The sequence below is a fragment of the Camelus bactrianus genome, chromosome 20 (genome assembly GCF_048773025.1).
Source record: "Camelus bactrianus isolate YW-2024 breed Bactrian camel chromosome 20, ASM4877302v1, whole genome shotgun sequence".
Classification (NCBI taxonomy): Eukaryota; Metazoa; Chordata; class Mammalia; order Artiodactyla; family Camelidae; genus Camelus; species Camelus bactrianus.
The window spans coordinates 24,448,167-24,470,273 of NC_133558.1; the positions used below are offsets into that span (position 1 = coordinate 24,448,167).

Consider the following 22,107-nt stretch of genomic DNA (forward strand, 5'->3'; position numbering starts at 1 on the left):
GAGACCTTCTTAAGTAGAGACACAGCCCTGCTTTCAGGAAGCCCCCACTTTGGCGGGAGAAACAGTCCTGCCCTTGGGAGACCAGTTTTGAGGGGAGACACAGCCCTGCCTTCAGGGAACCTGAGTCTGAGGGGAGACACAGCCCCCCTCTCTGGGAGCACCAGTCTGAGGGGAGACACTTCCCATCCTTAGGGGGCAGCGGTCTGAGAGGGAGACACATCCCTGCACTCAGGAAGCCCCTGTCTGGGGGGAGACACTGCCCATCCTGAGGGACTCCAGTCTGAGGGGAGACACAGCCCATCGTCAGGGAGCCCCTGACTGAAGGGGACATACAGCTCTTCACAGGAGCCCTTGTCTAGTAGAGACACAGCCCTGCTTTCAGGAAGCCCCGGTTTGGTGGGAGAAACAGTCCTGTCCTCAGGGAAACCAGATTTCAGGAGAGACACAGCCACACTCTCAGGGACTCCAATCTGAGGGATACACTCAGTCCTTCCACAAGGAACCCCAGACAAAGGTGGCAACATAGCCCCACCCACAGGGACCCCAGTCAGAGGGGAGACACAGCCCTGCCTTCAGGGAACCTGAGTCTGAGGGGAGACACAGCCCGTCCTCAGGGAGCCCCAGTCTGAGGGGAGACACAGCTCATTCTCAGGGACCCCGTCTGAGTCAGACATACAGCCCTTCCCAGGAGCCCTTGTTTAGTGGAGATATAGCCCTGCTTTTAGGAAGCCCCAGTTTGGTGGGAGAAGCAGTCCTGCCCTCAGGGTAACCAGATTTGAAGGGAGACACAGCTCTGAGCTCAGGGAGCCCTAGTCTGAGGAGAGACACAGCCCTGCCTTAGGGAGCCCCAGTCTGAGAGAGACACAGCCCCATACTCGGGAAGCTCCAGTCTGAGGGGGACAGACAGCCCTTCACAGGAGCCCTTGTTTAGTAGAGACTCAGCCCTGCTTTCAGGAAGCCCCACTTTGGTAGGAGAAACAGTCCTGCCCTCAGGGAAGCCAGATTTCAGGGGAGACACAGCCACACTCTCAGGGACCCCAAACTGAGGGATACACTCAGTCCTTCCACATGGAACCCCAGAAAAAGGTGGAGACACAGCCCCGCCCACAGGGACCCTGACTGATTGGAGACACAGCCCTGCCTTCAGGGAACCTGAGTCTGAGGGGAGACACAGCCCCGTCCTCAGGGAGCCCCTGTGTGAGGCAGACATTCAGCACTTCACAGGTGCTCTTGTTTAGTAGAGATACAACCCTGCTTTTAGAAGCCCCAGTTTGGTGGGAGGAACAGTCCTGTCCTCAGGGAAATCAGATTTGATGGGAGACACAGCCACATTCTCAGGGACCCCATACTGAGGGGAACACTCAGTCCTTCCACAACGAACCCCAGATAAAGGTGGAGACACAGCCTCGACCTCAGGGAGCCCCAGTCTGAGGGGAGACACAGCCCTGCCTCTGGCGCACTACCAGGACTCAGGTTTCAGGGTTTTTGCCATTTGCCTGCCTCTTGGAGTCTGGGGCGAGCAGTTCATGGATTGGGGGTGAGCCTGGGTATCAGGGTTCCCTAGTGTTTTGGAGGGAGATAGCCACAGACATATGCTCAGTCCCACAAACAAATAGGGCTCTGTCACTGAGGTTTCCATTAACCCCTTGTAGGAGCACCCTTACTCTTCATTGCTCAGGAACACCCCACCCCCTCATTTCATTATTACCCGGAGCTGGAAGACCCTTCAAACACGCCCACGCTGACCCCTCAATTTACAGGGAAACAGACTCAGTTGGGGCTGACTTATTTAAGTTCACAAACCAGGATTTGGATCCAAGCATCCCTGTCCCTCCTCACTTCCTGGGCTCAGTCTCTGTCTCTCTCCACCTTTCCTCAGCCCCTTTCTCTCCCTCTCTCCCATGGAATCAGGACCCCTTCTCTGATCCTAGTCTTGAGGCAGAGATCAGCAGAGGCCTGGATGTTTCTAGTCAAGGGTCTGAGAGTTTCTGAGGGTCTTTCTGCCACCTGGGTTGGAAAGGAGACTGGGAAGATCCCAAAGGCAGTTCTTACCTGTCCCTTCTAGGCCCTGCCCAGGCCGCACAGGCCAGCCCTCCTGCTCCCCTCCTGGTGGGATGTATTTGCCCACACACTCACCCTAGTTGGAGTGAGGCCCCCTTAAATGACCCTGCATACATGAGAGGCAGGGAGGTGCCAGCACTGCACAGGGGCTGCCAGTGCCACGCTGTCCCAAAGAGAACGTGCACATGCACTCATGTGTGCCAGCACCCATGCGCACATGCACACACTCACAGGGAGGTTGGATATACCTCAAATGTTCGTGCTTGTTGCTGGAAGTAGTGTTATTCTTTCTCCTTGGGATTTCTCTTAGTCAAAACATGACTTGACATCCCCACCTCCTCAACCCTGATCATCACAATCCAATTCTTCCTTCCCTCTCAATTGTCCGAGTGTTTTTATTTAAATAAATCAGCAGGAAAAGATTTCAAGGCCTAAGTTCAAAGCCCTTTCTCAATCTCTGTGATGTATAGTTACACAAATAATGCTAAGAACAGAAAGTGACCTTTACTTCTAATCTATAGTCCTTGATGACTTCTGGCTTTTGAGAAAATAGATTTTTTTCCCTGGTTATTAAAAATAATACATGTTCATGTAAAAATGTCCAGACAGTACAGAAAAGTCTAAAGATGTGAGTCAGAATGATCTGAAATTTCTCCAGTGAGATAACGACAGATAGCTCAGTGAATATTCTTCTGGACTTAGAGAAAATACACATACACAAATACACAGAGATATTTTACACACACAAAAAAATGTGAGAGTACAAGGCATGCTCTTTTCTAATCTGCTTTTCTCTCTCAACGGTATATTATGGGCATCTCTAAAAGGCAGCAGCGACTCCCACTGTGTGGACATTTGGCACTCTCAGCCTCTCTGACTGATGTTTTACTCTACTTCTCACTGCCTTGTGGCTGAGAGTGAATTGGTGGGTGCTCTGGGGGGTGGGGGCACTGAGAGTGGGGCTCTACTTAGGGCAACCTGTGTAAATGGAGTGAGGACTTGCAAAGTGCTGACTCCATTTGGCTGAGCTTTGGCTGGTCTCTGGAGGCCAGAGAGAAATGGGAAACTCAAAACATTTTTAAAGATCAAAACTATTAGAGAGACAGGGTGATGGATCCAGTGGTAGGATTTGCATTTGAGGGGCCTGCCAAGTTGACCTCAGAGCCGGGAGATGGGCTGGGCACTGATGGGGCTGCACGAAAGAAAGGAATCTGGGAGCAGGCAGTTCAAGAAGCAGCATAGAGGGAATCCTCCACCCGGGGTTGGGGTGACTTCAAGGAGAAGAGTTTCGACTTTTTTCTTGGATTTATTTATACCCAACCTCTTTCTAAAAAGGTGTTATGGTAGCTTTCCACAAAGGACATTTACAAAAAGGTCAGGCAGCTAGAAATAGAAAATCAGGACCAGGGACAATTTTCATCTGAAGCAGAGGGCCATACAGGAAAGGGCCCTGTTTCTCCCAGCTCCTGGGAATAAGCTGGTGAGAAAAACAGAATAATCCCAAAGGGGAAGAAGAGAAGGAGAGGGCCTGGCTGACATGAACAAACATTGCACCACAGTCAAAAAACCTAGATATGCCTCCAGGTTCTTCCCCTTCTAACCTGCATGAGCTTGGGTAACTACGGCACTTTTCTGAGCACCAGTTTCCTCATCTGTAAACATGAAAACAAAAATATCTGAGTCCCTCTAAGTGCATAACTCAAGACTCTGTTACTGGAAGTTACCTGACCTACCTATATAATTTGCACTGAGACCTGTCCTTGGACAGGGTCACTTTCATAGGGCACATACTGCACAACTGTTCCTCTGGGGACAGACGGTCATTTGAGGAAGAGCAAAAGAGGGAAGAACCAAGGAAGTAAGTTTATGGTGCCTGCCAGCCACCTGCCCCTATGAAGTGGGTCCACCCACAGCCTATCTAGAAGCAGCAGCTCCCAGGCACCCATGTTTTATATTCATGACTCCTTCCTCCAAACCAGCTGACTGAGTCAGGATGACTCTTAACCTAAGGGCAACCAATCAGAAGGTTTCCCAGTGACGTATGTATGACTGGGCACAAAATGGTGGGCCAGTCCAGTGGGCTCTTTCTCTAGAGAGGCTGAGTCAGTGAATGCTGGGAGCTGCCCCTGGAAGATCATGAGGGAGAGTTGGATCTGGAGAGGTCATGATGTCCAGAAAGCAGAAGTAATGAAGGAAGAGACACTATGAGTCAGAAGAGAACTGTGTGGGCAAAAAGAAGCAGATGCTGGAAAGTGGCTGAATCATGGCAGGGTGGTTATCTATTGCTGTTGTAACCAACCACCCCTAACCTTGGGGACTTAAAACAACAATTATATTTATTACACTCCATGACTTCGTGGGTCAGGAATTTGGGTGGAGCTGGACTGGTCAATTCTTCTGTTACCTGAGGCATCGATGGAGGTGTTCACCTGGTGGATGGGGTGGTCTGGAGGGTCCAAGACAGCTTCACTGCCATGTCTGCTGCTATGTGGGGGTCCGGGCTGAAGTCTGGGTTCAGCTGGGCTGATCAATTGGAGCCCCTCACGGGACCTCTCCCACAAATTGGTCTCAGAGGAGTTGGACATCCTATGTGGTGGTCCATGGCTCCCAGAGAGAACATTCCAAGAGGACTGAGCTGAAGCTGCAAGGCATCTTCAACTCAAAATGTCACATTCTGTTGGTCAGACAAGTCACTAAGACCAACCCATATTCAAGGAGAAAGGAATTAGACGTCCCCTCTCTATAGGTAAGATAACAGAGGATTAGCAGCCATCTTTACTCTGCCAGGTGAGGACCCATAAACTCCTAAAACTACCTTGAATCTAGAATACCCATCTGGTTCAAGAAATCCATCCCTATTACAGCTCTTGTGTTTGGCTTTCTCAGAGTATCTGTCCCCCTTCCATAGACGTAGAGCCCCATAATAAGGCTCCTGGACTTGAGTGAGCTTGAGTGAATCTCTCTTCCTTGTACCCAATGAGCCAACCCAAAGCAGTGGTGGGCTCCAAGCTCAGGAAGAGAAATCCCTGGTGTGGCAGCAAGAAGTTACCCAAGGTGTGAGCCGATAAAGGTGGGATGTGGAGCCCCTAGTCTTGTCACCTTTCTGAGCCTCAGTTTCCCCATTTGAAACACAGAAATGAAACTATTTGCTCTACCTGCCTGTTACTACTAAGTAACACAAAAAGCTCTCTTCCTGTCACTTGCCTGATCTCGTGGTACAGTTCATATCATGACACATGAGCCCTTGATTCAGGGTCGCTTCACAAGCCTTCATGGGAGAGTGAATTTTCCTCATCACTGCCTGCCTCTGTGATCTTGGCAAGCCTATTTTTCCCAAGGAAAGTATAGGAGATGATTGAAATAAGTGATTTTAAGGACCACCCAGCATGAAGTTTTAGGATTCTGAGAGGTCTGGTAAAAGGGGAAGTTTGGCACAAAATAATTTTGGGATGAATGGGCAGCTAACTGGTGGTGAATAAGGGAGGCAGCCCCAAGTAGAGTGCAGGGGGTTTACGGGGCCAGGACAGGAACACAGTGATTGGGGGAAGGGGGAGAAGGAGCGTGTAGGACAAATATGGGGGTTGGTGCCAAGAAGGGAAAGAGCAGAGTTGGCACAGGTAGTGGATCAACTTTATTCCTCCTTCTTTGTCTTCTGTCCCCTTCCTTGAGACTTCTATGTTTTTTTCACCCTTGGCCTGTGAATATTGTTTCCTCTGCTTGGAAGACTCCTTCTGCCCCAATAGGCTAACTCCAATCATTCTTTAGTTGTCTCCTAAATGTCTCTTCTTTAGAGAAGTCTTCCCCACAGCCCCAACTCAAATAAGACCTTCTTCTTACCTTTTTCCACAGCACCAGTTTCCTTCACAGCCCCAATTGTGTCCATAAGGATACATTTCCCAGTGTAATTATGAGCTTAGTGTCCATCTCCCCCACTGAGCAGGAGCTTCCACAAAGGCAGTATTTAGCTAGTATTTGTTGAAAGAACAAATGAACGAGGCCACCTGAGTTCGTTGGGTTGGACACCAGGCCGCAGGTCCCCATTGTCCAGGCCACAGAGCAGGATCCACAGTATCAGGCATCAAAGGGAAGAACGGCCCCTCCTGGGGCCTAGGGGAGCCCCCTCCAGGCCTGGGCTGCCCATTCCACCCACCTGTGCCCATTCCACAACACACACAGCCTGACCCCGAGGACTAGAACACTGCAGCTTTATTGATTGAAACAACCGCGTCCACAACTAGAGGTTACATTTGGGGGACATGGGGGTGAAAGGGGGACAAAATGGGGACAGAGGCTGGGGTGGAGACAGAGAGCAAGGCAAAGGGGTGAGGATGGGGTCATGTGACTAAAACAACCCCAATACCTTTCACCCATTAATGAGGGTCTCCTGTTGTGCTTTTACCTTGGTGGTGGGATGGGCCTGGGCATGGAGGGGTTGGCTTTCTCCCAAGTCTTTGAGGCCTCAGGGCTGGAGCAGTCCCCTCGTTCCCCTGTCCCTTCTCCTGGGTTGGGGATAAAGGCCTTGGTGAGCTGCCCACCCTGGGGCAGGAAGGATGCTTGGAGACCACCCAGAGAAGAGGGGCCAGCAGAACTGGGCTGAGATGGTGATTATGTAGGCGGCTGGGAGCGGGGGAGGTGCCCGGAGGAGGGGCATTCCCAGTGGGGCCCCTGGGAAATGAATATAGGTGACATGAGGTGAGGGGACAGTGGTAGGCAAGTGCCATCTCTCTGGACCTCAGCTTTCTCACCTGTACAGTGGGGGCACTGGATTAGATGTTCTCTAAGGTCCCTTCCAGCTCTAAGGATCAAGGAGTCCCCAAGAAAGAGTGGTCCTTCTGCCCCAACACACACCCTCACACACACCTTCTCTCATATGCACAAACACAATGGCACTGACTCAACAGAGAGGGGGCTGCTATCCTGCCTTTGGAATTGGGGAGGGCTCCCCTGAACCCAGAATCTCAACTAGTGGCCCTATGGGAACTCTCTTGAGCAGGTTTACCCACCCCATTCCCGGGACAGACCCTGAAAATACCCCCTAACCCTTTTGAGCTGTCTGGGGAGAGGAAAACACAAGGATTATCCCTGCTCTCCCAGGCTCCCCTGGACCGTAGAGGGAAGTCAATGAGACGAGGACACGAGGACACACTGAACTTCATTCCCAGCCCAGGCTCGTGTGAAGACAGAGGGGAGGGGAAACAGAGTCCCTTTCATCTGGGAGCCTGGGGGAGGGGCAGCAGCTTCAACCAGGGTGGGCAGAGGGTGGTAGTCTCCATGAGGCACCCAGGCCTGAACTGGGCAGGAGGGGCTGTGGCCTGGGATGCGAGGCCAGATTTGGGGGCAAGGATAGTACCTCTCCCAGTGCAGGGCCCAGTAACAACTGTAATATCTGCACAGGCACCAGGAGACAGGGCTGTTTGACCAAGCTCCTCCTTGTTGCCTGGCAGGAAACCCCAGGGGCAATGACCAGAGGTGTGATACCCTCAGGGCTGTAATACCTGGCTTCAAAGGCTGGCTTCATGTTAACTGACTGTGTGACCTTGGGCCAGTCCCTTTCCCTCTCTGGTCTTCACTCTCATTCAGACCATGAGGAGTTTGGACTAGTACTGTCCCAGCACTGTCAACCTGAGCCAGGGACTTTGGAGGGACATAGAGAGAAAGGAAAATGAATGAGAAAGCGGAGTCAGAGCTATCCCAGAGAGGGTGGAGGTGGGCGGAGCACCCCAGGAGGAGGGGGCTTGGTCTACAGGCTCAGCTCGGCATGCCTGGTGTCTGGTTATGGTCCCAGAGCAGACAGCCAAGCTGAGACTCCCTCTCTCCTACTTAAATAACAGCTGGCCCCAGGAGTCCCTTTGTCCCCCAGACACCAACCTGAAGGGGACAGGGGTGGAGGACCCCAACACCCTGAAGGTTGACCCTGGACTCCCCATTTTAAGGCCACAAAATGCCTCAGCCACCCTGACCCAGAGGGCGAGACTACCACTGGGGAGATGCACTGGATCCAGCCAGCCTGGTCTCCCCTGGGCTGGGGGTCCTCATGGGCCACCTACCAACACACAGTTGCTGACAATCACTGACACACGAAGACATACACGACACACCCGACACTGACACAGAGGGGCTGACTCACAGGCACACACAGACACTCAAACACTCATAAGTCACCTGACGACACACAGACACTTATTCCTTGCAGACCCCCTCGTACACACACACACATGCTGGCACACTCCTAGGTGCTCAAATCACACACACTGTTAAGGTGAGCATGTGCTGACACCCACATCCCCTGCAGACGAGCTGGCACACACAGACACACGTGAGGACCAAGGACCTCAGCAGCTCACTCAGGCACATTGCTAGCCCAGGTCAAGCCACCCTCAAGTCAGTGCTGCCCAGGCCCACCTTGATCTCCCTCTGGCACTGTTCCCTGTTGCTCATTTGTCCTGTGTACTCTGTCCATATGACCATGTTCCCTCTCTCCAAACAGACCAGGAACTCGGGGGCAGCATGTTTGCAGTTCAGCTCAGCCAACATATGCTGAGCCCCTTTTCTGTATCCAGCTCTACAGATGTGTCGGTGAACAAGGGAGACAGGGTCCCCTTCACAGAGCAGTCAGAGAGGGGACAGATGCACTCAAAGGTCATCTGAGGGCAGTAGGCACAGGGCACCATGGAGCCCCAAGGAGGAAGTGCTCCCGGCTACCAATCTCTGAATCTCCAGCACCCACCCCAGTGAGGGCACGGAGGAAGCACCTGACAGGTGATAGGCCAGTGGTTCCCACTCTCAGGTTCTCCAGAGGAGCTTTTAAACATTTCTGATGCCAGGCTGCACTTCAGTCCAATTAAACTGGAATCTCCAGGGAGGGCCCAGCACTGGTGCTTTCTAAAAGACTCTCTGGTGGTCCTATTCTGCAGACAGGCTGGGAACCACTGATTTATATAATCCATCCCACTGGGCAAAGCCCGCTGAGCGATTCCATAACAGGCCTACTTGTGCTGGGCATGAGGTTGGGATGGGGTGAGAGAGAGGATTGGAAGGCTCAGAGGAGGAGCTCACAGTCTAGTTGGGGCAACAGACCCTGTGCAGATGGGACAATTAAGGAACAATACCCAGCAGACATGATGGAAGCATGTTCTGGGAACCTGGAGCCACTCATTTCGGACAGAGACCTTGGCTGGGCTGGGAAGGCAGCCACGCTGGTCAGGTATCAGAAGGCCCCACTCCAGCCCTGGCCTGGCCACCCACCAGCTGTTGGTGATGATGATAACACAGGCCTGGCAGAGCTGAGATGGGCAGCGTTTGCTCTGGTTTCCTGCCTGCCTTCTGGCATCACAGTGCTGCCTCTTTTCTGCAGCTGTCCCCACCAAATGCTCCAGGAAGAGCCCTGTGACACCCCCCCCCCAACTGAAGGTGCTTGCATTTCTGTTGGGTCATCTGTAAGCTCTTTGTCAACCATAGGGGATAAAAGGTAGAAATTCAGGTGGTCAGAGGCCACTTGAGATTATAGAATAGGGCTGAAGTGGCATATTTGGCCAGCACTCCGCAAACATACGTGAAACTCACAGGCACTCACAGAGATGGGGGTTAGTCCCAGCCTCACAAACAGATATGTATAATTGCACACACAGCCCCATATTTGCACACTCTCCTGCCAGAGATGTACCCACAGTGGTACACAGACACAGATGGGTCCACACACATGGTCACACATGCGTGCACACACACACACGGCCACATGCACACATCCATGACAAATCATCCTGAAGGGGGCTGGGCCCTCTCTCTCCCATGGACATCTGGGTAGGGGGCTCAGGGGTGATGGTGAGGAGGAGGTCTAGGTCCCATCATGCCTGTCTCAGCCTCCCAACCCAGCACCCAAGGTTGGGGAATGAGGCTCAACTCCCAGGGAGCATGGTGACCAGCAACTGCCCCACACACCACCCCTGGCTCTACAAACCCCTCCTTCTTCACTGACCCTGGGCGGGGAAGGGAACAGCGCAGTAGACAGTGCTTTGAGGTGGAGGGGGAAAGGAAGCCCCCCTACAAACACCCCTATCCAGGGCACCCCTTCACGGCAAGTATATAAAAAATGGAGACTCCTCTACTCCTAAAATCAGTGTCCAATATGGGGGTATGAAATCACAAAAGCAGGACTTCTCCTCTGTTCCTCTCAAAGTCAAGCTTCACCCCAGAAAATGGCCTGGCCACCAACCCTTCCCCCTGGCTCCTCGGGGATGCAGCTGGGGGCTGAGGTTAGGCCAACAGACCAGAGTGGGGACTGTGCTCTCAGGAATGCAGCTGCTTGTGTGGTGGGGTGCAGTGGGAAGGAGAGGTTGGGGAACGGATCAGTCTTCAGACTTCCCAGGCCCAAGACCCTGCACTGGATCCCTTTGAAGGGGGCACAGTGATGGGGAATATGACGTTCCAGGGATGGGTCAGGGGATCTAGGTGACCTGGGGTCTCCAGCTTCTGGCCCTTGCTCTGGGAACAGAGTTTATGCAGCAGGTGCCTCATCTCCCTCATTGTTCCCTGCATGGGGATATTCACAGAGCTCACAAAGTCCCACCTGGCCCCCCTGACCCCGGCCTCCCCCATCCAGGGAGTCCCAGAGGCCAGCCAAGGGCAGGGCTCCCATGTCTTCTCCCCTCTGGCTTCTGGTAAAGCCACTGGGCTGAGCTCAGCCTTGAGTCAGGGACAGGGGAAGGTCAGAAACACACCACGGATGCAGCCAGGACAAGGCCTACATGGCACCAAGGTCCCTGGGGTAATGGATGCCATTCAGGCGAGTCCTGTCTCTGCAGTAAAGAAGGTGCTGGCAGGTCAGATAGAAACTTGTGCTTTAATATGTGTGTGTGTGTGTGTGTGTGTGTGTGTGTGTGTGTGTAACAACTGTCTCTGGGGCCTCAGTGCCAGGCCTCTGTCCTTGTTCTCTGCTCATCCTCGCAGCCAATGCAGGCCCCTTCCCTGGCAGGCGGCCCTGCCCCTGGGCACCCCGGCTGGCGGGGGTCAGTCTTTGGTACGATGCAGACACTTTGGTGTGCCGGGGGCGGGGTGGGGGGGCCATGAAGCACTCATCATCTCTGCAACGCCAAGAGGAAGATGGCCATAGGCCCCCAGAGCTGCGGGCGGGGCTGGCAGGGGGCTCCACTGCCCGGCATCACAACCACTGTGACAGGAGAGAAAAGGGAGACAGGCCAGGGCTCCTGTCAGCTCAGTAGGGCCAGGGAGGAGCAGGAATGCAGGCCATGGGGGGGCCATTACTCTGTCCCTCTCTCTGGGGGACCTGGAGGTGGGCACGGCCCTCTGTGCACAGAGACACACTCGTAAGACGTGAGGTGGTGTGGTGTGGGGGTTAACTCTGCCTGCCAAGATCCAAATCCTGGCTCTGTGGCTCACTAAGACAAAGAGCAATTCACTCAATATCAGTGGCCTCAGTTTCCTCATCTGTAAAATGAGTCTAATAGTAAAAGCCACCCCAGAGGACTGTTGTGAGGAATGAATGAGATCATGCATATACAGGTGTGTGTACCTCGCCTGGTACACCATAATCACTTGGTAAATGCAAGCTGTTATTATTGCTTGCATTTACCTGGCTCCCAGTGGGGGAAGTAGGAGGGGGTGCATGTTCACATCTGGATTCCCCTACCCCCAACACACACAGATGTACCCAGACAGAGATGCTGCTACTGTAAACAACTTAGTAAGCTCACAGGAGGATCTGGTCATATCACTGTCCTCCATATATACGTCCCACAGCCTGAGCCAGGGTGGGGCCCAAGGTGGGTACCACACATACTGGCACCTGTTCCCACAGTCACTGACACATGCATCCCGTCATCCAGCCACTCTAAACTCCCATTCAGACACCAATGCCTCCCCTGACACCAATGCCCACCCACATGGCCCCCCAGAAGATTCAGCAATCCCCCCACCCTCTTTCCATCCTGCACCTTTATTGGGATCCATCTGCTTCCTGGGACACTCTCCCTTCTTCAGTGTGACATCATCTATGGCGATATCCCCCAGGTAGCCCGAGCCTCGAACCCCCTCAAAAATAATCTGGGGTGGGGTCAAAGAGCAGGAAGCAGGGGTGAGGGAGGTTCTGCACCAGAGGCTTCCAGCCCTTAGCCTCAGTCTACCCGAAAGACCCCCCAATCCCTGCATGCTTTCCTCCTCAGCTCCCAGAAGCAGAAGCCCGGGGGCCAGGAAAGCAGTGAGGAGCACCGGCAGACTCACCTGGAACGGCCCGCTGGGGTTGATGGGCACATGTGCCTGCTGCCACACATTGCCCTTATTGCCACTGAGGGACCAGGCATGCATGTCCAGTGCTCCTTTGTTCCGGGACCGCACCAGGAGGTTGAGGGACCCTGTGGTGGGCATGAGAAGATGGGGCAGTGAGGGAGCACCCTCACCTTTCCCCATTCACCAAGCTTGACTCCCTACCACTCCCCACAGCACTGTCCCCGTTGGATGGGACCTTCTCCCCATTGCAGACTGGTTCTGTGTCCCCTTATCCCAGAGGGGACCGCTGCATGGGAAAGAGAGAGGACAGCAGCAGGGCTTCCATTCACCAGGACAGTTTGAAGTTTTCTTTCATTTTTTTCCATTCCTTCCTAATCAGCTAATCCCCTATCCCTGGAACATACATACACACATACCACCCCCCTCACCCTTCCTCCTCTAGACAGGGGAGTTGTCCCAGGACAGTGGGGCCCATGTCTGAACCCAGAGCAGGATTCCCAAAGCATGCAATTCAATGCACACACTTGGTGGTACATGATACATATGGTGATTTCTGGAGGTACAGGAATGGACTTTAACTTTTTAGTACTTAGAGTGTGGTGGGTGGATAAAATGGGTGAAGGAAGTCAAAAGGTACAGACTTCCAATCATAAAATAAATAAGTCCTGGGAATATAATGTACAGCATGGTGACTATAGTTAATAACATTGTATTGCATATTTGGAAGTTGCTAAGAGAATAAATCTTAAAATTTCTCATCACAAGGAAAAAAAGTTCTGGTGATGGATGTCAACTAGACTTATTGTGATCTTTTTGCAATATATACAAATGTCAAAACATTACATTGTACATATGAAACTAATATAATGTTAATCATACCTCAATAAAAAATTTAATACTTATATGTATGTTTTAAGGGGTGAATAAAGTAGCCCTTCAAACTCATGATTTCTCTAATACTGATGCTTAGGACAAACCTAAGAAAAAAAAATAGTGAGTTGATTTAAATAAAGATATTAGTATATATGCTACATAGCTGTGGTAAAATGTGAAATTCTGGAAGTATTAGTATGGGGGTGCTGAGCTTTTTTTGCTCACAGACCCAGGGCCTGAAATTCTGGAGGTGCTGAGGGGCAGTGGAAGAGAAGGAGGGGATCAAGCCTTGGCTAAGAGCACCCAGGAAAGGTCATGCCCTTCGCCAGCTCTTCCAGCCCACCTCCAGCCCCCTGTGACATGAAAGACCTGGCTCGGAGGGAAGGGGAATCAATCTTAAATGTCACCTGGTGGCTGGCATTTCCATGGCGCTGCCCACAGACAAAGCCACACCATCTGTGACACCAGATAGACAGAACCCCAGTGGGGAGAGCCACCAAATGTTACCTGCCTGAGACAAAAAGAGTTGGCTTGGACCAGGGAGAGCCAGTGAGACACAAGGTCTGGGGACAGCTGGTGCCCAGAGCTGCCAGGTGGGGTGAGAAGGGAGGGGGGAGGAGGGGCCAGCACAGCAAGAAACACCCTCCTCTCCCCAGTAGCAGGCCCAGGCCTGTGGAAGGAGCACACCAAAGGTTCAAGGCACGTGGGGGACCCTCACCAGCAGATGGGGGCCTGAGAGGGCTGCAACCAGCCAAGAGATGCCACACTGGCTTAGTCAGGGCCCAAGCCTCAGTGCCTTTTGGGCTCCCCACCAGCCTCAAAAGGACCTCCCTCTCTTCTTCCCAGAGATCTTCCCCCTGTTCCTATCCCACCACCCCTGGGGTCCAGCCTCAATTCCCATACCTTTTCTTCCTCCTCCACCACCCTGCCCCAAGGACTCTAGTTGGGGAACCCCACCTTTTCACTGCTTAAACAGAAATTGAATCTCTGCCCTCTTCTCTGATCATCCTACCAGCTCTAAGATCTCCCCTGCTTCCTGACAGCCTCTCACAGGGTAAGCTGGGGCCATAAGGATGCCTGCTCACTACATTCTTCTCTACCTTCCTTGTCACCTCCAAAGCCAAACTGAGCTACATGCTGCACCCTGGACACAGTCCAGCTCTCCAGACTCTGGGCTTTTGCCCAGGATGTACCCATTGCTTGAGATGCCCTCCCCTACTATGCTCCCCTGGCCAAATACTTCCTGTGCTTCAAGGCCTCTCTGAAACATCACCTCCTCCAAGAAGTCTTCCTGGGCTTGCGTTGGGAGCCCTTTGTGCTTCCTGGGAACTGAGTCCTTAAACTGCAGCTCCCTGTGTCCAGATAGCCCTCTGCTCTGTGGTGTGGCAGTTATTGGGATTCACATCTTCTCTCCCTATTTGACTCCTTGAGGGAAAGTTTCCAACAAATTTCTATCTGTTCTCAATAGTTGAATGTTCAATGAAGAACTTTCTATGACTGTCATCAGGACTGAAAAAGGGCTTTCTTAGAGTCTCAGGGTTAGAAGTTCCCTTACGGTTCATCAAGCCCAGCCCTATCATTCATTCAATTAATTGAGCAAGCACTTTTCTAGACACTAGAGATGCATCCATGAATAGGACAAAGACCCCTGCCTCCTGGAATTCCCGCTTTTTTGGTGGTAAGCACTATGAAGACAATAATGCAGGAAAGGGACAGAGAGCTGTTTTAGGTGGGGCTGTCAGGGACCTCTCCAAGGAGGCCTGAATGAGGGGAGAGGAAGAACATTCCAGGCTGGGGGAAATATCACAAGCAAAGGCCTCTAAGGCAGGAACCTGCCTCAATTATTTAAAGGAGACTGGTATGCTTGAGCTGAGTGGAGTCAGGGGAGAGAAGCAAAAAATGAGGTCAGAGAAGCAAGCAGGGGCTGGGTCAGGTATGAAAGGCCTGGAGAAGATGGTGATGGAAGGGGACTGGGCAGGGGAGTAACATGACCTGGGACAGGGGTCTCTGCACAGGACCCCTGCTGGACAGTCCTCCTGTCCAGGGACAAGATAGCCCACTCCTTTGCTGGGCAGATCTGATGCTTATAGGATCTTCCTCAGGTGGAATTCAAACCTGCCTCCTAGAAGCTTTCACTGACTGGTGTTTGTCCCACCCGCTGGGAACGCCAAGCAAGCTCTGGAGCACAGATGGCTCCCTCAGAGCTTTCTTTGCACCCAGGTACCTGGGCATCCCAGCTCTTAAGGCTTGATCTCCCAGGGCCCTATAATAGCCAATATGCTCTTCTTGCCAGCTGGATCCCCTCCTGAGCTGAAGATAAAATGACCACCTGTTCTGATTTGCCTGGGATGTGCGACTCCTAGTGTCAACAGTGGGAAAGGCTGAGGCAAACCAGGATTGGTTTGAATTGGTTACTCTAGCTGGGCAGGGCAGGGCAGCGCAGGGCAGGGCAGTCCTGGTCACCACCACTCTCCACATACCCCACAGGAAGCTTCTCACAAAGTCCAGACCCAGCCACAGGTGAACTGGATTGTGTGGATGGTCTGGGGGCCCCAGTGGATGCAGAAGGTTCCATCCCACTTCATTCTAGTTCATCAGTTCAGCTTGACCCAGCACTCGAGCTGTGGACATTTCTCCACAATGAGCCTTTAGGTTGATGCTTGCTTAAAGTCACTTCCTCTACCATGCAGTGAGGAAAGCAATGAAGCTTTCTCCGGCTTGTATATATATATATACGAAAACAAAACAAAAGAATATATATTTACTGGCTTCTATTTGCATAAAGTATTTCTGGAAGTTTACCCACCAAATCTAGTACATTGATTGCCTCTGGGGAAGGACTCTAGGTGGCAGGAGGACTGAGATGGGAGAGGGACTCTCATTATGCACCCTTTTGTACCTTCTGACCTATGCAAAAATACATTATCTTTCCTATAAATATGCAAATAAATAAATAAATAAATTTAAAATGGTTACTTCCTTAGCAGAGCCTCTATATCCAGGCCCCCAGAGTCAGTCAGGTCTCCCTGTTAGCAGCTGTCTTGGCCTCTGTCTTTCTGCTGCAGACACGCATCACAGTGGTCACTAAATCCTACGTGGTGCAATTAGTTATTTAATGTCTGTCTTTCCCACTTGACTGTAGGTGCCAAGAGGATGAGGAATTTGTCCGTCCTGTTCACTGCAGCACCTGATGCCTGGCATAGAGCAGGAGCTCCAGAAGTGATGGCTGAACTGATGAGTTCACTGACTAATGTGACACTCCTACCAGTACCATCTCTTCCTAAAGGGCACTCCTTAGGTTCATGGCCATGCTTAGGAAGGAAGACTTCCTCTCACTGCTCAAAAAGCAGCTCCCTTCCAACCCTGTGTTTAAGGCTTGGTAGAGTCAGACAGACTTGGGTTGCTGTGTGATCTTGGACAAATTCTTAACCTCTCTAATCTACATGGTAACCCTCACCTGGTGTTTGTGAGGGTTAATGAGACCACAGACACAGAGCACCCAGGATGTCACCTGGCATCTGGCAAGCATTCAATACAAGCAACCTCTTAGCTGATTTCTCCATCCCCTCCAAGACTTCCACCTCATTCTTTTGGAACCATTTTCTTTGTAGACTCAGAAAGCCTTGATCATCTCAAAACCTCAGACAAGTTGGCTCTGGATTTCCCCCAAACCCAGATTCTGCTCACACCACCTACAAGGATCTGTGATTCAGCCAAGTTGGGAAGCCCAGGTCTTACATAAGCCAGTCCCCAGCTTCCAATAGGTCCCCCTCCCTTCCCAGCCCCAGCACATGCTCAGGCAGACTACCTGGTGGTCCTTCGACTCACCAATGTGCTTCCCATACATGTGGTAGAAGAAGGAGACGCAGTAGAACTTGGCACTGGCGTTGTACAGGGGACTTACCAACCTTGCACGGTCCCCCAACTCCCGGGGCCTTGATGTCTCAATGAACATGTAGTAGCCTGCAGGGAAGGGGCAGATGTGCCAACAGCCTCCTCCTCACCCCTCCCAGGCCTCTTATCACCTGACTCCTTTTTTGCCTTAGTATCAGCTGTCTGAATCCCAGGTGCCTCACACCAGCCCACCCTGTCCTCCCTGCTCACAGCACAGCACAGGACTCCCAGCATTTGTGAGCTCTTAGCTCTGCAGCAGTCTCTCTTCCTCCTAATCCTCTAGCAAGACAGAACTGTCTCTCTCAGACTGGGGCTCCCTAAGGGCGGGGCTGTACCTCCCCTCAGACTGGGGTCCTTAAGGATAGGACTGTGTCTCCCCTTAGACTGGAGCTCCCCAGGGCTAGAACCCTCCCTGAAGCAGTCCTCCATCCCTAGCAGCAGGCCATGTCCTTACCCTCAGGGGTGCCACTTATGTCAGTTGGGGGACCAGTATTGGGGGAACGCTTGGGGTTCTGGGTGAGGGCATTTTGCCGGGTCCAGTCAAAGTTGTCTGTCAGGTCCTGGGTGTAGCCACAGATCTTCTCATCCTCAAAGTGGCAGGTGTTGTCTGCATTCAGGGCAGGGTGGGGAGGGAGTGAGACAAAGAGGGTCAGCCTCCTCAGGTCCCCTGCTCCAGCCCTGGCCACCCCTGAGGCAGTTCCCAAACATACAAGCAGTGGGCCCAGGATTCCAGGGCTTCAGAAACCAAGCAATGGGGCCTCTGACAAATTTGTTCTTGGAACAGGACGTCTTAAATTTTTTTTGTGCCGCAAACCTAACTGACATCTGGTGAAGTGAAGGACCCCATCTCTTAATAATTATTAAGGGGCATAAAATGAAAAACACAGGGTTACAAAGGAAATCAATTATAGGAAATATAGTTGTCAAAATATTTAAAAACAAATTTGTGATATAATAAGTGGGCTTCTTTATTATCTAAATAAATCACAAGATTCAGTGTTAGGTCTAACCACTATGGTTTTGAAATACTAATGAATGGAAATGATATTTAGAGATAGTTGCTACAACTTTTAGGTGATGTGAAAACATCGATTTCTACTGATGACAAAGTCACAGGTAGTGATTACACCACTTTCCTACATTTATCATTGAAGGAGATGTTAAATTTCTGCTAGAAGTTAGGGAAAATAAAGAAGCAATTGTATGCCCTTCCAGATTCCAGTTTCATGGACCCCTTTGATCCTCTGAGGGGTGGTCCATGGATCTCAGATTAAGGAACCCTGCCCCAGGGAACAGAGAATGTGGATTAGCCTAGTCTTTCCATTTTTATCTTGAGGACAGTGAATGGTGCTAAGTGGGGACAAAAAGTCCTGAGTTAGAGATGTCCCCTGATTCCACCCCTGTCCCTTTAAGCCCCAGAATAAATCCCTCATGCAAATATCTCAAAGCCCAGCACTGTTCCCTTCTGCTTCTCCTTTCAACTACTGGCCTCCACACCATTTTCTCTCTGGGTATCTCTTGGGGTCCCTTCCTCCCACCAGGGAAGCCTTTGTGTCCTCAAAGAGAAGGAGAAGTGGGTAGGGGTGTCTTACCTGACAGATTGGGAGAGTTGATGGCTGAGAAAGCAAGCAGGAAAACTAAGTCAGAACCAAGGTATGGGCTGTGCAGAGGGTGCCTGGGCTTAGGACCAGACTGGGGGCCAGAGGTACCTGGCCTGCAGTGATAGAATATAATACTGCACAGTGGAGAGACCCAAGCTTAGGAACCATAAGGGGAGTTTAGAGGGGTTCCCTGGACATGAGATGGACCCACCCTTCCCACCACCACCACCACCACCACCTACGCTCCGTGTAGTGGATGATGCGGGAGGCCATATCTCCGGCCCCAAAAGTGGTATAGGGTGTGAGGCGGACCTCATAGCTGTGGGGCACACGGAGGTCAGTCAGGATGTACTCCAGGAGCTGCCCTTTCTCCACGCGCCGCACTGGGATGGCCTTCACCATGGCGTTGTGCTGATTCAACTGTAGATACAGGGAGTTTCCAGATGCCCAGCAGGCCACGCCCTCCACCTGAGCACCAGCCCAGGCCCTGGTGTGACTTTAGGGGGCAGCATTGGGAAGCAAAAGAGCAAAGGACTAGGAAGCCAGCCCTCAGTTTCCTCATCTATAAGATAGAGCAATCACCCCTTCCATGCCTGCCTCCTGGGGCTATCTTAATAATAAGTGACAGTAACATATATTGAACAATTAATGTGTGCTAGGTACTGTCCTCAATGCTTTGCAATCATTAACTCAAAATAATGATCCTACCAGGTGGAATATTATAATTACCCCCATTTTACAGATGAGTAAACTGAGGCCAAACAGATGTAGCCTACACAAGTTAATAGAGAACTGAATTTTAGCTTAGGCAGTCTGCCCCAGAGTCACACTCTCACCCTTCACCCGACGACCCCTTGGGCTGGACAGAACCATGTGGAATTAGACTGGACACAAGACCAACATAGTAGCTCTGGCCTTGCATTCTAGGGGCCCTGTGGATGAGACTTAAGCTCATGCCTTAAACTTCTGATGCTAGAGTAGGTTCTGTGTTTTGTGAGCAGAATAGGCTCTGCCTCCTTTCTGCTACATTTACCCAGCAGACACCTGCTCAATTCTCAGGGCTGTGCCTAGAGTATGGGTCCAGAAGGAAAGGTCCCTAGAATCTCTCAGCTCCTGCTACTGTGTCCAGAACACTTTCTCTCTGGCTATAAACAGTTATCGATAAGAGGGTGAATGTGTCTCCACCCCCTTCCCCTGGCTTCATGAGCATTCCCAGGGCTAGCCTGCACCTGGGCCCCTGTCCCCTTTGGCCCACCTGGCGGACACTGAGTCTGTAGTTGAGCACAGGGTCGACAGCGTCAGGCTCCCTCTGGGTCCACTGCAGCACATAGGAGTAATTCTTGGACAGCTTGTGGCTGCGGGTGGGGTTGGGGGTGTCGAAGTAAAACTCCGGGCTGTAGGCTTTGGCTGAGAGGGCAGGGAGGGGGCATGGGGCCGTGAAGGGTAGGGGATGGGGAGAGATAGAGAAAGGAGGTGTGGGAGAGGGAGACAAAAGAGGATGGGTGGAACAGAAAGAGGGTAGGGGGAGACAAAAAGAAGGAATATTGTGAGGAGAGGAGATGGTGGGAAAAGAGGAGATTGAGGAGAATGAGGATGGGGCAGGAGCGATGGAGGAAAGGGAGATTGGGAATTCAAGAGGTGATGTTGGTGAGAATGGAGCAGAAAGGCCAAGGAAAAGACAGAAAGGAGAAATTTGGGATGACACAGAGAAGGAATATTAGAGAAGTTACAGGGAAAGAGCATTGGGGAGAAGACACCAAGAAGGGTCAAGGATATTGAGGTAGAAGGAAGAGAAGAGAGAGGAGATAGAGGCGAAAAGGTGGGGAGACAGGGAAAGTGTGGGAGAACAGGGGAGAGGGGAAGGAGGTGGGAAATGTCACAGGGGCCTCCTGCTGGCAGGGCTGGGTGGGCTGGAGAGGGGCTGGGGAGGTGGCCAGTTACCTGTGGTCCTAGCCCCCTACTGTTGAGTGAGGAGATTCAAATTAAAGCTAAAGGGGCACCCAATCAGTCAGAGGCTACTGGGAGACCCATGGTGCAGTAAAGTGGGGGAAGGGCACATATGGGGCTCTCCTCCGGGGTTCTGCCACTAGCTCTGACAGGGAACTGACTCTTCCCAAGGGAGGAAGAGAGAGGGGATCAGCAACCCCATCAGCTCCTCTCCTTTCCCCTCCACCCTTACCACAACTTCCACCCCTTTCTGACCAACCCACTCCCGCCTGCAGCCCCAAACAGCCCACCAGAATGACTTGAAGAGATGGGGCTGAAAAGGATTTCTGGACACCTAGAGGCCTGACCCTCTCTAGAGTGACAGCTCAGGTAATGTGTCCTAGCTGGCCCAGCGCCACCTACGACGTTCCAGAGAAGCTGGTGAGGGAAGTCTTCCATCCTCTAAGCTACAGCTCAGGCCCCTCACATTGGGCCTCCGGTCAGGAAAAGAGAAGATTACTTATCTGCAGTCTCCGGGGTCAAGGACGAAGGAGGAGGGCCTTGCAAAGTGATGGCAGAAATGGGGTGGTGCCCAGGGCTTGAGTGGGCGGGTCTAAACCTGGTATGGGCGGGGCTGGAGGGAGAGCCGATGCCTGCTTTGCGAACAGGTGGAAGCGGAGATCTGGGATTGGACGAGGCTGAAAAGGGTGGAGCCTATGCCTTCTGTAGGCGAGGAGTAAGCGCTGCGTGGATGGGCCTTTAAAGGGAAGGGTTCATACCTGGTGCACGCGGGGCTTGAGGCATGAAGCCTAGGCCCGGTGCCGGCTTGACAGGGGTGTGGCTGTCAGAGGCCAGGAACCGAAATGAGCTAAAACAGGTGAGGCTTAGGCCTTGTCTGGCGGACCTTGAAAGGGGAAAGCCTAGACCTATGTGGGCAAGTGGAGGGGGCAAGGCTGTAAGAGGAGGTTCTGGTTGGATCCGGGAGGCATGGGTGGGGTCTAGACGTGGCACGGGAAGGTCCTGGAAAGGCTGGGGCCTAAATCAGGAGCAGGTGAGCCGGAAAGGGGCGGGGCCCAAGCTAGGCGTAGCTAGGTTTGAAATTGGGGCGGGGTTCTGTGGCGCGGGACCAAGGGGACGCTCACCGGAGACCTGGAAGACGCAGGTAGCCGAGCCTACGTCGTTGGAGACGCTGCACTCATAGCTGCCACTGCTGTCTCGAGTGACGGCGTCGAGGCGAATCTCGGAGTGGTCGGGGGCTTCGGCGGCGATGGGGACGGCAGGCGGCGGAGGCAGCAGCTGCCCTTTGAAGCGCCACACAGCCGAGGCGATGCGCTGGGGGCTGCCTCGAAGCAGCGAGCAGCGCAGGAGCACGGGCCGGCCCAGCGCCTGGCGGACATCCTGGGAGCTGGGCTCCACCTCCGGCGGGACTGGGGGTGGGGACGGCGGTCAGCGGGGCCTGTCCTCACGGACTGGAGTCCGAGGAGCGGCCCCATGGGGAGGCGACGCACAC

General features: G+C 52.5%; 1 protein-coding gene across 2 annotated transcripts in view; it reads right to left on the bottom strand.

The window, feature by feature from the left end:
• Positions 1-6,249: 6,249 nt before the first annotated feature.
• MDGA1 (MAM domain containing glycosylphosphatidylinositol anchor 1) overlaps positions 6,250-22,107 on the bottom strand; it is a 56,910-nt gene continuing 41,052 nt past the window's right edge. The window contains exons 9-17 of one of the 2 annotated variants that reach the window (XM_074348604.1): positions 21,740-22,024; positions 19,927-20,078; positions 18,914-19,091; positions 18,663-18,686; positions 17,525-17,677; positions 17,005-17,139; positions 12,298-12,428; positions 12,012-12,120; positions 6,250-11,227 (exon numbers count right to left, since the gene is read on the bottom strand). In XM_074348604.1, the coding sequence (XP_074204705.1) occupies positions 11,136-11,227; positions 12,012-12,120; positions 12,298-12,428; positions 17,005-17,139; positions 17,525-17,677; positions 18,663-18,686; positions 18,914-19,091; positions 19,927-20,078; positions 21,740-22,024 (1,259 nt within the window). In that variant the 3' untranslated portion in view covers positions 6,250-11,135. The remainder of the gene's footprint in view (positions 11,228-12,011; positions 12,121-12,297; positions 12,429-17,004; positions 17,140-17,524; positions 17,678-18,662; positions 18,687-18,913; positions 19,092-19,926; positions 20,079-21,739; positions 22,025-22,107) is intronic. The other variant, XM_074348605.1, reaches the window with a different exon arrangement.